Here is a 14,707-nt window from a genome sequence, read left to right as displayed (position 1 = left end):
AGAGCCTCCCGGAGCAGGTGTGCTCTTAGCTCGTATTTTGGAGTGATTTCACTGTGCCAGTGAAGTTTCATCTAAACAAAATGTTTCTTTTGTTGAGGGCTTTCTGCAACACGGAGGCCTTCTGGCTGCCTAAGAGTTTGACCTCCCAGTTCTCCAGACTCGGCATTTGGCCGTCTGCTGGTATTTTTAGTGGAGGTATAAAAAGAACCTCAGAAAGTTTGGGCTGGGGAGAGGGAGAGGAGAGGACTGGGTGCCTGCATACAGTGACTTGAGCCACGGAACTACCACCAGGAGGCAGAAAGCAAAGCAGAAGCTGCAGAACAGCACCTTACTCTGGGGGAAAAGCTCAGTCAGCATGGCTTTAAAAGTGAAAGTTCAAGTCCTTGTCTTACCCTTGATTTATCTAAAATAGGGCAGTAGAGGTGATTATTATGTGAAGCACATTTTTAGGTCTAATTCCCCCATGGACAGAACTTCAGCCCTCCACTTCTAGATAAGAATGTACGTGTCAATAATAAAAATAAATATTTGCTAAATTAACCTCCGAACAGGACATTATCAAAAGACAGGTCTGATACCTCTAATGTGTGTCTGGCACTAGGTAGGTGGTTCAGAACGTTATTTTCACCAGACTTTCAAGATTTACAAATAAAAGAATCTAAATAAAATCTATTACAAATGTTCCGTCCCCTCCTTTGGGGGTAGTACGATGTGGTACAGATTCATTGCTCCCCTTCCAAAACTGTTGCTTCTGTTTTGCAGGAATTAACAAAGACAATCCAGGCTTAATAAATCAACACTGAAGTTCAGAAGTTCAGAGCAATTTGTCTTGGGAACAAAGTCTTCCCTAGAGCTAAGATGCATTCAAAGGAATTCTTGTTGTTAATGGGATTATTAAAGATATCCCTTAGACCCAGATAAATATTTGATGATTTGGCAAAGCGCTGGGGTTTCTTTGCCGGTGTTTCTTCTGCTGACGCATCTGCCCCCTCCACCTAGGGTCTGGACCTTGTAGCTTCATTAGACTCTGCAAATGAAGGCAGGCTGGGATTTCCCCAGAGTATGCTTGTGTGCGAGAGCTTGGCCGGAAACTACAGATTGGGGTTTACCAGAGGGGTGAGGGTGCGCGCACGCCTGCAAGTGTGTGCGTGCATGTAAGCATGTGTGTGTGTGTGCGCGCGCGCGCGCGCGCACGGAGGGTGGGTGGCCAGGGCGGAGGGATGGAGGGGGAGGGGGCCCGGGAAAGGAAGCAGCAGATGCCGGTTACAAAGCTGCCATCTAGAGGCCGCCCGCCCGCAGTGTATATAACGCGAGTCTGAAGCCCCAGAAAGCTCACACTTCTGCGAACTGCTCAGCCCTAAGGCACCGAGCGCCGGAACCCAGAAGGCAAGCCGCAGGAGCCCAGCGCCCAGGTAAGGAAACGCTGCTGGGTCCGCAGGGCGTGCGGACGGCGGGCAGGGGTCTGCTCTTAAGCGCAGTGGTCTTTTTCCAGAGCTCTTCTTTCTAATAAGCTCTGATGGGTGCTGGCGAGTCCGCAGGTCTTGTTTCCGAAAGCCCAGGCGGCGTGTTGCCTTGCGAAGTGCGCCTGCTAACTCGGGGCTTCCCGTGGGCTGCAGAAAGTCAACAAGGGCTGTTTTCTGAGGTGGAAGGCGCTCTCTGTGTGTGTCTGTTGGACTGAGGAGTCTGAGGTTCATCTGCAGGCAGACTCCATCCCGCTTGCTCAAAGCTGGCATAGGGGTCAGCTTAGCACCGCTGCCTGCCTGGTTTCTCTTCTGCCTCTCCACTGGGGAAACAACTGGCACTAAACGTGTAATTCCAGAAAGATGTGCCCGTTACGAAGAGGCGTCCTCCAGCGGAGAAGAAGACTGGGCTGAGAGTCTTTGTGGGTCCAGAATGGGTTTGAATTCACTGCGCTGGAGGATTACCAGAGCCTGTAAATCCGGAAGCTATAATAGTGCATGTTAAATACAGCCCGGCCCTCTTGCCTCTCCACTACATCCTTCTTAATCTGACTATTTGCTGTTCTCTCAGAAGGTGTTAAATCTGACTACAGTTGGAAAAAAAACAAAAAAGGCACACACACAAGTCTAGGATTTTGCACTGTGATTGTACTCTTGAAGTAAAAAACATGAATTTTGTTCGATTTTGTTCGCCTGCATGAAGATCTGAGGAGTGACTCAAAACTCTGCAGTGAGGTCAGGCTTGGGTGGTTAGCCAAGACTTGGAAGTTCCAGGGAGAATGAGAAGCTGTAAAAGTCAGACTGCCTGTCTCCCTTTTTCTTTCTCTTTCTTTCTTTCCCTCAATTCATTTGCTCACACCAGGATCATTACGTTTTCCAGACGTAGAAGAGCCCCCCCCACCCCAAATGGTTTACAGCCCTTTGAAGGTATTTGATGCCCTGACATCTCTTGAAACATTCATTCTGCAGAGTCTCAATGTGGTAACTTTTTCTTTTCTCTTTAAACGGGCAGATGCTGCCTTTGTGTCGCTTTATTTATTCCAGGGAAATGCGGAGATCAAATAGGCTCTCCTAGAAAGGCAAGTGGAGGCGGCTGGTGTCTGCGCTTCACTTTCCATAGATTTTAAATGGATAAACTGCTTGCCCTTCTTTCATCAGCCCTTGAGCTTCCCCAGATGCAGAGCCTTTTTCTAAAGCAGAGTTGCACATGGGGAGCTCTAGCTTGGAAACAATTTGCTCTTTTTTTCCCCAGTCTCTGCCATAAACACTCCAGTGTGCACCAACTGTAGAGCTCCGTGCCCTAAGCTCCTGGAGATGAGGGTGGGGGAGGAGGGTTGCACAGGATTTGGGTGGAAAAGCAAAAGAAAATTGAGACTTGCTGCTGTGTTTTGCTGCTCATCTGATTTTTTAAAAGGGTATGCATTGCAGTTGTCATTTTTTAAAAGTTCTGGAAGGTACAGTGTAGGCAGCATGCAGATGCTTAACTGAGTCAGGACTTCCGAGGTTATCCCATATTAGCAGCTAGTCTTGAGAGACTGGAGAAGGTATTATGGTTTCTAATCAGGTCCAGAACAGGCAAAGTATAGTCTTTCTGGATGGAAAAAAAAAACCAAACCCAAAACAAAAAAAAAACCCTTACTTAATCAGGAACAGTGGCTTTTTGTCTGATCACTCCAGGCAAAGAGAGAGGCTCGTGTTTTCCAGGAGACACCAGGGAAATTGGTTACTCAAACCTGAGACTGAAAGAGGGTCATTCTATGAACCCTAAGGGTAACCAGGAGAAGGAAAAAACCTTAAAGGTTTTAGGACTTGTGATGTTCTCAGTGATTCTGCAGAACACGAGTGGAATTTTGGGCTAGAAAGTATTTGTATTTTTCATCCAGGCAACCATGGAACTTGGTTTTTATTCAGGAACAGAAATAGTTTTAGAAGGGCTTCCAGACAAATTGCGTGTGTGTAGGTGGAAATTTGTGTGTCATGTCAAGTGTTTCTAAAGTTCAGGAAATTATAGCTCTGGGAGACATATGTTTTATTAAAGTGAAAGCAAGCAGAAAAAAAGGAAAGAGAAAAAACGGGGCAGTTCTCTGATTTTGAATACTTAATGGTTTGCTGCTGGAATCTTTTGGTTACACAAGAATCAACTCAGCTTAGAACTGGAAAAAAAAAACATACGCTGTTGCTTGGTTCTTCAAGCGATGAGAGAGTTGCGTATTTTCATAGTGAAAATTTTGCGGAGCCCTAAGCAGATTTGGAAGCTGACTCTGCTTTTTGTTCCGAGGTGGAGGGGCTGAGACCCCCTCAGGTGGTGCCCACGGGCAGGGGACAGATAAAGGGGGCAGGGCCAGCCAGATGGCCAACACCTCCCAGCTCTCTTATGGTCCAGGAAACCTCTGTCACGTCTTCTCCTAGTTTTAAGTCTAAGATGGGAATCCCACTGTGTGTAGCCCAGGGTTTGGGGTTGTCCTAGGCTGGCTGACCCCCCACCGTTCGTCCTGCTTCTAAGCTGGGTGGGAATTAGGGCTCTGGTTACACCCGCCAGCCCAGACGGCAGCCTTTGTGCCGTGGGAACCTCTGGGTCTGCCCTCCTGGGTCCTGTGCCGCTTCCCAGTCGGGCCGCTGAGCACAATAGGACAGATCAGGTTTCTGGATGTGGGGTTCCTTCTCTTTCCCCCAGTTCTCCCCGGGTATCCATGTGAAATGTGTCTGAGGACTCTGGAAATAGATGGCCTCTATCTGGATTAGGGTTTGGATTTTTCTCTCTCTCTCAAACAACTCAGAGCAGTGCTTTACTTGTGAAAAATAACAGCAGGCAGGATGTCATTGTTCTGCTTGTTTGACATGGGGTAGGGGGAGACAGACTGCCCCCCTGCCCCCATTCTGCTCTCAGTCCTAGCAGGTGGCCTCTCAAGCCTGGGCCGAAACTTGCCTGGACATCCCCGTAGATTTAATGGAGGATTGATAAGAAATGAAACAAACCCCAGAGCTGTGCAGTTTCCTAAGGACTTTTAGAACTGGTGCTCTGGGACAACCCAGAGGGATGAGGTAGGGAGGGGGATGGGGGGACACATGTATACCCGTGGCTGATTCATGTCGATGTTTGGCAAAAACACCACAATATTGTGATTAGCCTCCAGTTAAAATAAATTAATTAATTTGAAAAAAAAAGAGAAAGGAATAATGCAGGTCTTCGTATATAAATTGCGCTCCTGGAGTGGAAAGGTCTGGGCTTTCGCAGGAGACCTGCTTCTGCGTCCCCCTGGAGAGTCCCTGGGGAGTAGGGAGGGTGAACAGAGTTGGTTTCAGCCACACCCCTGAGTTTCTGGTCCCGCTGCCTGTCTGGCCTCAGTTTCCAGGTGCCCAGTGGTGAGGTTAGCCAGGCTGGGTGATCGTGGTGGGACAACACTGAGCTGCTCCGTGAAATTCCACCCTGGGAGGACATGAGTTGAGCCCCAGTTGCAGAAAAGCCAGTGAAGAAGGTCGCCAGCGGGCACAGGTCCTGGAGAGCCCCGGGTCCCCTCGGCGCCGAGTCAGTGCCCTGGGTGGCCCGGCCCACGCCACCTTCTCTGCACTGCACCTGGGCCTGACAAGCACCCGGCTTCTCCTGCAGGCCTGCTGCCTCCTCCCTCAAAAGCCTTTTCTGCCCCAAAGCGAGGCCCCTGCTTAAGACCATGGCGGCTCCCCATGGACAGGCTCAGCCAGGTTTGGTGACCCTCTGGTAGCACATCACTGACCACCCCAGCACCCACTTTTTTCTGGGGGGTCCCCATCGGTCACTGGAGGGAAGTCCCTCTCCATGCTCCAGTGGCGTCCACACTGCCTTCCCACCTTCCCAACCCTCTCGGTCAGCTGGCAGGTTCCCGGGGGTGGGTGTGGAGTGATGATTCTGGTCTGTTATTGCCCCAGAGCAGTGCCTCTCACAGAAGGGGCTTCATAAACATTGGGAGGGGCATAGAAACAGGTGAGACTTAGCTCAAGGGAGGGTTCCGGAATAGTCTCCTCGGGGCTCCTCTTTCCGTTGATAATCTCACATTTCTGGTCTTGGGAGCTTGATTCACTGCTGATTCATTGATTATGAATTCATTGAACATGTGCTTTGTCCAGGCGCCATTGCTGGCTGCCCTGTATACAGGCAGTATGACATCGTGGGGGTGGGGGCTTGAGGAGGAAGGAGGGGAGACAAGGGCACAGCCAGAGACACAGAGTAGAGGTATAGGCCTGGCTGGCAGAAGGTGGGGGCACTAGAGGCGTAAATGGGGAGAGGAGGGCCTACCCGGCTGGCCAGGAAGGGCGCTCCAGGTCTGTGACTGGACTTTGCACGTGTGCTGAAGGCACTGTTGGGGAACTCCGGCTGGGTACCTGAACGTGGGGCCGTCTGTGTCCTGCAGGGAGCGACTGTGGTCCAGTGGAAAGACATGTTCCTTGCAGGCCAAAGCACCAGCCCACGGACTCTGAACTTGGAGATGTCTCATTCTGGCTTTGCCTTCAGCTTGCCGGGTGTGCGCAGGGAGACCACTGGGGGCAGCTGAATGTGTCGGGCCGCTTGGAGCTGTGGTCACCAAGGAACGTCGATTGATGAATAATAAGCCTGAGAGACGAGGGGACATCTCCCTTCTAGCAAATGGGGACGAGTGGTAGATGAGTCTCTTACAGATGCCAGTGTGGGGTTGGGGGGTGGGATGACAAGGTGGACAGACGCTGGTTCTCCATCCTGCAGGCCATAGGAAAATCTGCTTCCTGAGGTGGAAGTGTGATGCTCTCTGGGTGCAGATGTTGGACCCAGAATCTTCAGGAAGTGATCCCTATAGAGGGAGCTCGGTGAGAGAAACCAGTATCCATTGGGAAAAAAGGGAACGAAAAAGAAGTGATGCTGATTACTGCTTTGTTTTCAGTGGGGTCCCTCTGGTCTAGAAAAAATGGACCACAAACTGCCATTGTTCTGTGGGACATTCGTCCCTCTAGTAAAATTTCCATAACTCCTGATGCCGAGTTTCAGATCACACAGAAGTGTGTGGGGTGAAAGCTGAGATCCCGCCTTTGTCCTCTCATCCCGCACTTCCAGCCCAGTTTTATACTCACTGCAGATCTTTCCCCATGCTTTTACACACAGATGGGTGTGTGCCCAGTCACTTCAGTCGTGTCCGACTCTTTGTGACCCCATGGACCGTACATAGCCTGCCAGGCTCCTGTGTCCATGGGGTTCTCCAGGCAAGAAGACTGGGGTGGGTTGCCGTGCCCTCCTCCAGGGGATCTTCCTGTCTTAGGGACTGAACCCGCATCTTTTGCGTCTCCTGCCTTGGCAGGCAGGTTCTTACCACTAGTGCCACCTGGGAAGCCCCTTATGCACATACATGTACCTATAAAAATGCTCGTAATTCTTGTTTTTTGGGGGCATGTATATATGTGTAACTTTGCATGCTCATAAAAGCACCCCCTTTCTTTGTACAGCTGTATTATATTCCAGACAGTGGTTCGCAGTCCTTTATGGATCGACATTTACGTTGCCACCATTTTTTGCTGATATATAAATAGTGCTTCAATAAACATCCTTGCATCTTGGGAATATTTATTTTGAGAAGGAATGTGTGAGCTTGTGAGATCAAAGACCTGAAAGAATCTTTCATCCCAAGCCCTGTTGCTTTCCTTCCATGAGGACTCTTTACGCAGATGTTATTAACCTGTGTCAGAAGTCATCTCTCATTCTCCTGCCCTCCCTGGTGGGGGCTCTGACCCCCAGGGACGCAGCTGGTGGGCAGGTGTGACTGTCACCCAAAGGTCCCGCCTGAGCTCTGGCCCAAGCTGATGGGAACGGAACTGCTGGCTTATTGCAGCAGAGGGGTTCTGGTCCACGTGGACTTGGGAGTCAGCTTCAGGCCCTGGGATCTTCAGCCTCACCACTGCCCTTCCTGCCATCACAGACTGGCCACATGGCCTGGAGATGTCACCGTGTACACGAGGATCACGGCCCATGCTTCCCAGTTGGCATAGGCAGTGAGCCCTCCAGTTGCATGGGATGGGCCCTCGCTTTTCCTGGGGGCAAGTGGAGACTCTGGTGAAGGGTCTCAGGGGTTTGAGTGGCCTCAGGGAACTGCTGGGATGCATTCCTCAACCCTTCTCCCTCAGGTTTGGCCGGGCCTTGGGGAGCCAGGGGCCTGGGTAGACGTTCTGCAGTTGCTGGATCACATCTTTGTTCAGGTCAGGGTCTTGAGAGCATCACCTGTTAAAATCTAAGACAGTGACTTAGGAGGTTTGTTGTCTTAGGCGCGGGGACCACCCATGGTTAGCCTCGGGCCTCCTGAACACACGCTCAGAGGCCCACTGATTGCATTCGACGTGACCTGGCAGAGGTCTTTTTATGATACTATTCTCTTTTTCTGGAATGAGCCCTCATTTGTTTCCAAAACAGAACAGGTGAAAAATGACAGGTGACGTGGGCTGTGCTCTCCTGTGGCATTTCCCCCCGCTTTGGCTTCCCGTTCGCATCTGCAGGGGCTGGATTGCTGCACTCCATGTGTGCACAGCTCCTCTCTCGCGGCCTCCCTTCCTTCTCTGGACCCCTGGAGCCTCTGCCCTGGGAGGGGAGGGGCCAGTGGGCTCCCTGGAAGAAGGCCAGTGGGCACGGCGTAGGCCTCTGGCTCATCTCCTGGGCTGGTGGCTGGTCAGTGATTGGTGGTGGATGATCGGTGGGCCAGCTGGCTTTCAAGCTCCAGCATGGAGCCCCCCCCCCCCGCCCCAGCCTCTGCTGTTCCCCCAGCCTCTGCTGTTCCCCCAGCCCCTCCTGGAAGATTCCCCACACTGCCCAAGAGGAAACAGGGCGACTGCGAGTGGCGGGAGCGGGGTGGCAGTGGACCAACTCTTAAGTCACCTTCTGGTCCCAGAGGACGAGTGATCATTGAGTTGGGCTTTCATTGTCCAGAGACCAGAAACCTAAGGACCCGATGGGGTCCCTGAGCCCTTCCCTGCCTTGGCTGTGGCCCGGGGGACACCGAGGGCTGGCCCAGGCTCAGAGGCGTGAGCGTGGACGGTCTGCTGTGCGGGAGATGTGGGCCCTGGAGGGACACAGACTCCTGGTGATTCCTGTAGGCCTCCTGCACCCATGAGTCCCTCCGTCCACACTGAGCCGTGCCCCTCCACCTGGGAGCTGGGGGGCGCAGCGTGTCCAGTGAGCTGGATGACTCCTTGGGGGGAAGACGGAGGTAGGGGCATAGCATCTCGGTCAGGCTTCCTTTTTCTCGAGCCCCCGTGCACGGCACAGACCCCAGGGATTCTGGCTGCGTCTGTGGAGGCCTGGTAGGGCTGTGCTAGGTTGGGCAGAGGAAAGGACCCCTAGCCAGGGCCCAGCCCCACTCTGCCTGCCTCTGTGGGGCAGCGGCTCGTCCTCCGGCTGAGTTCTGCAGGAACCCGGGTCAGATGAGGTCATGGGCTGAAAGTGCTTTATAAGCTAAAGTGAAAGTGTTAGTCGCTCAGTCGCACAGACTCTGCAACCCCACGGGCTGCAGCCCTCCAGGCTCCTCTGTCTGTGGGGTTTTCCAGGCAAGAATCCTGGAGTTGGGTTGCCATTTCCTCCTCCAGGGAGTCTTCCTGACCTGGGGACTGAGCCCATGTCTCTTCTGTCTCCTGCGCTGGCAGAAGGCTCCTTACCACTAGCGCTACCGTTACCACGAGGCCTTAGGGAAGCCCCATGCCCTGCTGAAAGCGTGTTTCATGGATCACAGCCTGGTCGTGGCGAAGGGGCTTGTGTTACTCAGTGAAGCTATGAGCCGCGAGTCTATCACCCGAGATGGACGGGTCACAATGAAGAGTTCTGGCAAAACGTCCACTGGAGAAGGGAAGGGCAGATCATTCCAGTATTCTTGCTGTGAGAACCCCATGAACAGTACGAAAAGACAAGAAAATATGACACCGGAAGGTCAGAAGCGCCCCCCAGGCTGGGAGGTGTCTATGCTTCTCCCGAAGGAGCAGAGCGCAATTACTAACAGCTCCAGAAAGAATGAGGTGGCTGGGCCAAATCGGAAACGACGCTTAGCTGTGGATGTGTTTCATTTTAAGGAGATGGGAAAAAAAGGGGGTCACACCTTAGAGCCACGCAGGAAAGCCAAGCCCAAGTGCTCCCCTCCCTCTCTCCTGAAGTCGGGGGTGCAGCGGGCACCATCAGTTCCTGGCTGCTTAGTGGCCCAGGGTGGCGAGAGGGCCAGGAAGACCTTGGAAGCAGGGTCTGGAGGTGGCTGCCCACCCTGAGGCCAGTCCAGGCCTCTCAGAGGCGTGTGCTGTGCGTCCGTGTCCACTTGGGGTCCTCCAGCTGCGTCTTCCACAGTCTCTTAGGAGGATGAGTTTATTTGTCCTAACTCGACCTTGGGTTTCCCTGGTGGCTCAGCTGGCAAAGAATCCACCTGCAATATGGGAGACCTCAGTTCAATCCCTGGGTTGGGAAGATCACCTGGAGAAGGGAAAGGCCACCCACTCCAGCATCCTGGCCTGGAGAATGCCCTGGACTGTGTAGTCCATGGGGTTGCAAAGAGTCAGACATGACTCAGCGACCTTCACTTCATTTCACTTCAACTTGACCTTGCTGATTTTCCATACATGCCCTCTGGTTGTGTTTTGCAACAAGTTGGTGGTCCCAGGACCTGAGTGTCCTCCTAGTGACGGGGGGAGGCTCTGAGGACCACCAGGTTTCCTGGCCTCGGGCCCTGTGGCTCCACCACCTCCTCCTCGGAGGTCCAGCTGTGTCCAGCAGCAAAAGGGGACACTGAGGCCTGGTCAGGTCACCTGGAGGGGAACCAGCAGCCACTTGCCGCTCACAGAGGTGAACAGACAACAGCTGAGGGCCATCTCCATACCTGTGGTCCTAGGGCAGGTCCACAGCTGTGAGTCTGGAGGCTGAGGTGGCCCTGGGTGGCACCAGGTGCATGGCCTCACTTCTGGGGCGTCTGCTCATTTCCCCTGGAGGTAAGGCATCGGCTCGCTGTCTGCAGGCAGCTCCTGCCTCTCCCCGCTCCCAGGGCGGGACATTGACCACTTAGCCACTTGGTCAGTTTTGAATGTGGAGCAAGAAGTAAGCGAGTCTGTGCTTTTTGATAGGTCAAGAGAGGGGGAGGATGCAGTGTTGAGCTTCTGTCTGTTAGATTCTGTCCTCAGCCCTTGAGTTCTTAGGTAGCCCTGGGAGATGGGGGCTGGTGCGCTGAGAAAGCAGTGGCAGATGATGGGTTAACTAGACTCACATGAAGCACTAATGAGGGAGGAGCCTGAATCCCAGCCCAGGATGGTCTGGTCACCAGAGGGGTGCTCTCCCACCTGGGTCCCTGTGGACTGTTAGCCCGGTCGCTAGGCCCCGACTCAGGGACCATACTTCCCCATCCTGCAGGACCTCTTGTGTGTGGCCTGGAGTCCAGTTTAGATGAACTTGGCAAATAAGCTTGGCTTGCAGTCAGTTCTTACCTGTGACAAGGGAGGAACAGACTCCCTACTCTAGACAGTAACGCCCAGCAGGGCACCCTTGGGCCAAGTGGTTTCGTTTTACAGCCCCTTCCTGTGGGGACGCAGTGAGGCTGTCCACCCAGGGTGGTGGTGAGGGGGCTTCAGAGCCTTCAGGTGGGCGAGTCAGCAGGAGAAGACAGCCCTGGGCAGCTCTTGGAGCTGATGTTCCTGGGCCGTCATCCCCAGGCACAGTAACGGCTCAGGCTGGATTCTTCTGGGCGTTAAGATGGTGCCAGTCGAGAGTGTTGACCTCACGCCAGATCAGCAGGGAAGACCATTAGGAAAAGCCAGCCCCTCCAAGACACAGCTTTGGGTCTTGGTACCAGTTGCTTTCAAAGCAGTTGGACAAATAAAAGATGGAAAACCAGGCAATGGCCACATTTGGAGATGGCCGGTTGGTGGCTCTGAGTTGTGAATCACATGGCAAAGTTGGAGACTGTGGATGGGGGTGCAGTGAAACTGTGGGGCGGCCACACACTGTCCACACCTCCAGGGGTCTGCAAACCACAGGCAGCCCGACACGGCCGAGCAGGACGCTTGTTACTCACCAGTACAGGGAACAGATCCAGCCCCTGCTCTTGGGTACGTGGGTGAAATGCCTCCGCTGTCTGCAGGGGAAAGCGAGCTGGCCACAGGCACCTCTGGGCTGAGCCTCAGCTGCCTGATGGCCCTCTGACTCCCCAGAATGTGTCAGTTTCATATCCGGGGCACCGCCCAATCTGGTGACCTCTGGAGAACACAGTCCTGCAAAGACAGAGGAAGCAAACACTTTCACTCTTTGAGAGAGACGGATTCACGTGGTTTTAGAACGTGGGTGTGTTTTGTCTTGCAGATTCTGTCGCGGTCAGTTTTGTTCTCTCCTTTCTTTGCAAAGTTACCTGGGAGCTGCCGTGAAACCGCTGAGCAGACGGGGGTGCTGGGAAAGCGCTTTACAGGCCTGGAGCGTTTGCTAAGGGATCCATTCTTCTCTTGCATCTTTTAAAGCTGTATTTGCTTTTGCGCACAGGCCGTTGGACCGCTGCCCTCGACACCATGGATCTGCATCTCTTGGACTACTCGGAGCCGGGGAACTTCTCCGACATCAGCTGGCCCTGCAATGGCAGCGACTGCATCGCGGTGGATACCCTGCAGTGCGGCCACGTCCCCAACAAGAGCGTCCTGCTGTACACGCTGTCCTTTGTCTACATCTTCATCTTTGTGATCGGCATGATCGCCAACTCCGTGGTGGTCTGGGTGAACATCCAGGCCAAGACCACGGGCTACGACACCCACTGCTACATCCTGAACCTGGCCATCGCCGACCTGTGGGTGGTGGTTACCATCCCCGTCTGGGTGGTCAGCCTCGTGCAGCACAACCAGTGGCCCATGGGCGAGCTCACGTGCAAGGTCACCCACCTCATCTTCTCCATCAACCTCTTTGGCAGCATCTTCTTCCTCACCTGCATGAGCGTGGACCGCTACCTGTCCGTCGCCTACTTCGCCAGCACCTCCGGCCGCAAGAAGAGGCTGGTGCGCCGCGCCGTGTGCGTCCTGGTGTGGCTGCTGGCCTTTGGCGTGTCCCTGCCCGACACCTACTACCTGAAGACCGTGACGTCCGCCTCCAACAACGAGACCTACTGCCGGGCCTTCTACCCCGAGCACAGCGTCAAGGAGTGGCTCATCAGCATGGAGCTGGTCTCCGTGGTGCTGGGCTTCGCCATCCCTTTCTCCGTCATCGCTGTCTTCTACTTCCTGCTGGCCCGCGCCATCGCCTCCTCCAGCGACCAGGAGAAGCAGAGCAGCCGGAAGATCATCCTCTCCTACGTGGTGGTCTTCCTGGTGTGCTGGCTGCCCTACCACCTGGTGGTGCTGCTCGACATCTTCTCCATCCTGCACTACATCCCCTTCACCTGCCAGCTGGAGGCCTTCCTCTTCACGGCGCTGCACGTCACGCAGTGCCTGTCGCTGGTGCACTGCTGCGTCAACCCCGTGCTCTACAGCTTCATCAACCGCAACTACCGGTACGAGCTGATGAAGGCCTTCATCTTCAAGTACTCGGCCAAAACGGGCCTCACCAAGCTCATCGACGCCTCCCGCGTGTCGGAGACGGAGTACTCCGCTTTGGAGCAGAATGCCAAGTGATGGCTTCCCGTGCGGCCTCTGGACCTGTGCACGGCTTCTGGACCTGTGCGTGGGGGCTCCCCCGAGGGGACCCGCCGGGCCGCCTGGTTTTCTGGAGGAAAGCCGAGTGGCTTCGGGCTTGGTGACCCTCGTTGGCATGGAGAGGGCCAGCCTGTGTCCCTCTGGCTCCTTTCTCGCTCTCGGCCCAGCGGGGCCCTCGCGGGGCCCCTGTGACAAGCCCCCGCCGCTCGTCACACCAGCTTCGGGACAGGCTTGCCTGCACTTCTGTAACATAGGACTTTTCTGTGCTGCCTGAAGGTTTTATAATGGGGATTTGTATTTAAATCTTAAGACTATTTTTCTCACTCTCGATGTACCCTCTCAATGTATTTGAAAGTTTATATTTTAAATATCGTATGGGAGGATCCATGCTGACATGTACTCAGTGTTGTAGTTCTGAGGTTAGCTTGACTTCCGTTTTGACTAAGGATGACATTAATTGTTAGCTGTTTTGAAAGCCTCTTGCTATATAAATATATATATATATATAAAAATAAATATATATGCCAGTCTTGGCTGAAATGTTTTATTTACAATAGTTTTATATCTGTGTGGTGCTTTGGGCCGGTCTGGGATACGGAACAAAAACTGCTCTGTAATGCAGTTTGTGACATTAATATTATTGTAAAGTGACATTAAAAATAAATGCAGTGACACTATCCCAGTCTGTAACACGGCACACAAAACAAACCCTTGTATTCCAGAGAGTTCTTTCCATTTGTAAGTTATTTTTTTTTTAATAAAGATTTTTTTTTTCCTAAAAAAAGGTGTTCGGATCTCAGTTTTCAAAGCATGTTTGGCATTCAGGCGGCATGTTTGATGATAATATACAAATATTTACAACATAGGTGATCAACCTAATAAATATGTTTAAAGAAAGGAATACTGTCAGAAAAGCTAAGCCCAGGAGGTTGACGTGGATGAAATGATATGAAAGGAGACACATCTGAGTGCGAGTGTTGTGGTTTAATTTTTTTAATTTCTGCCTGTGTGTAAGGGAGGGGATCTGGTTGGTAGGTGCACCTGTCAATGCAAAATTGGTAAAAAAAAACTCCCGGTTTGCTGTCTGCCCAAAAGGGTGTAGGGCCTGGAACTCACCCTCGTATCCACCAGGGCTTGAACCTTCCCTGCTGAGGCTCTGAGGTTTAAGTCCTTTCTTTTTCTCTGGTCAAGACAGACTTCATTTTAACAATAATCTATCCATGAGCCTGTCCTTCAGGCCATGCAATAAGTACAATCCTGGCCTGTGCTGTCACCAAATTAACCCACCTTGCTAGTGGTCAGGAAGAGCTCTCTCAGGAAGCCCCTACCGTCTACACGGGCCACAGGAGCGGCATGGGCTTGGTGGGCGTGTCTGGGCAGGAACCCAGAGGAGGGTGTGGCTTCCCGATGAGGTCCCCCACCCCTTCCCCCGGATGGCACTGATGAACAGAGAGAGCTTTTGCCAACACAAAGGTGGACCCGGACTGGGACTTCAGGCTCACCTGGGAACCTGGGGGCTGCCCCCACTATAGGAAAATACCCTGGGTATGGCGGTTTCCACAGCAGACAGCCCCCCAGGCCCTGCTTCCAACCTACTGCAGGAGGGCTCTCCCTTCTCAGAGGTCTTAGGG

At 53.1% G+C, this 14,707-nt stretch overlaps 1 protein-coding gene across 1 annotated transcript; it reads left to right on the top strand.

Annotated features, from left to right (window-relative positions):
* The first annotated feature begins 1,333 nt into the window (after positions 1–1,333).
* Positions 1,334–13,753, top strand: ACKR3 (atypical chemokine receptor 3). The gene is made up of 2 exons (XM_004001768.5): positions 1,334–1,412; positions 11,941–13,753. Exon 2 carries the CDS (start codon positions 11,967–11,969, stop codon positions 13,053–13,055), a length of 1,089 nt encoding a protein of 362 aa, XP_004001817.1. The 5' UTR covers positions 1,334–1,412; positions 11,941–11,966; the 3' UTR covers positions 13,056–13,753.
* The last annotated feature ends 954 nt before the right edge of the window (positions 13,754–14,707 follow it).

This window comes from Ovis aries, chromosome 1 (genome assembly GCF_016772045.2).
Source record: "Ovis aries strain OAR_USU_Benz2616 breed Rambouillet chromosome 1, ARS-UI_Ramb_v3.0, whole genome shotgun sequence".
Taxonomy (NCBI): Eukaryota; Metazoa; Chordata; class Mammalia; order Artiodactyla; family Bovidae; genus Ovis; species Ovis aries.
Note: the sequence above shows the minus strand (reverse complement) of the source record. Positions and strands in the feature narration are given on the sequence as shown.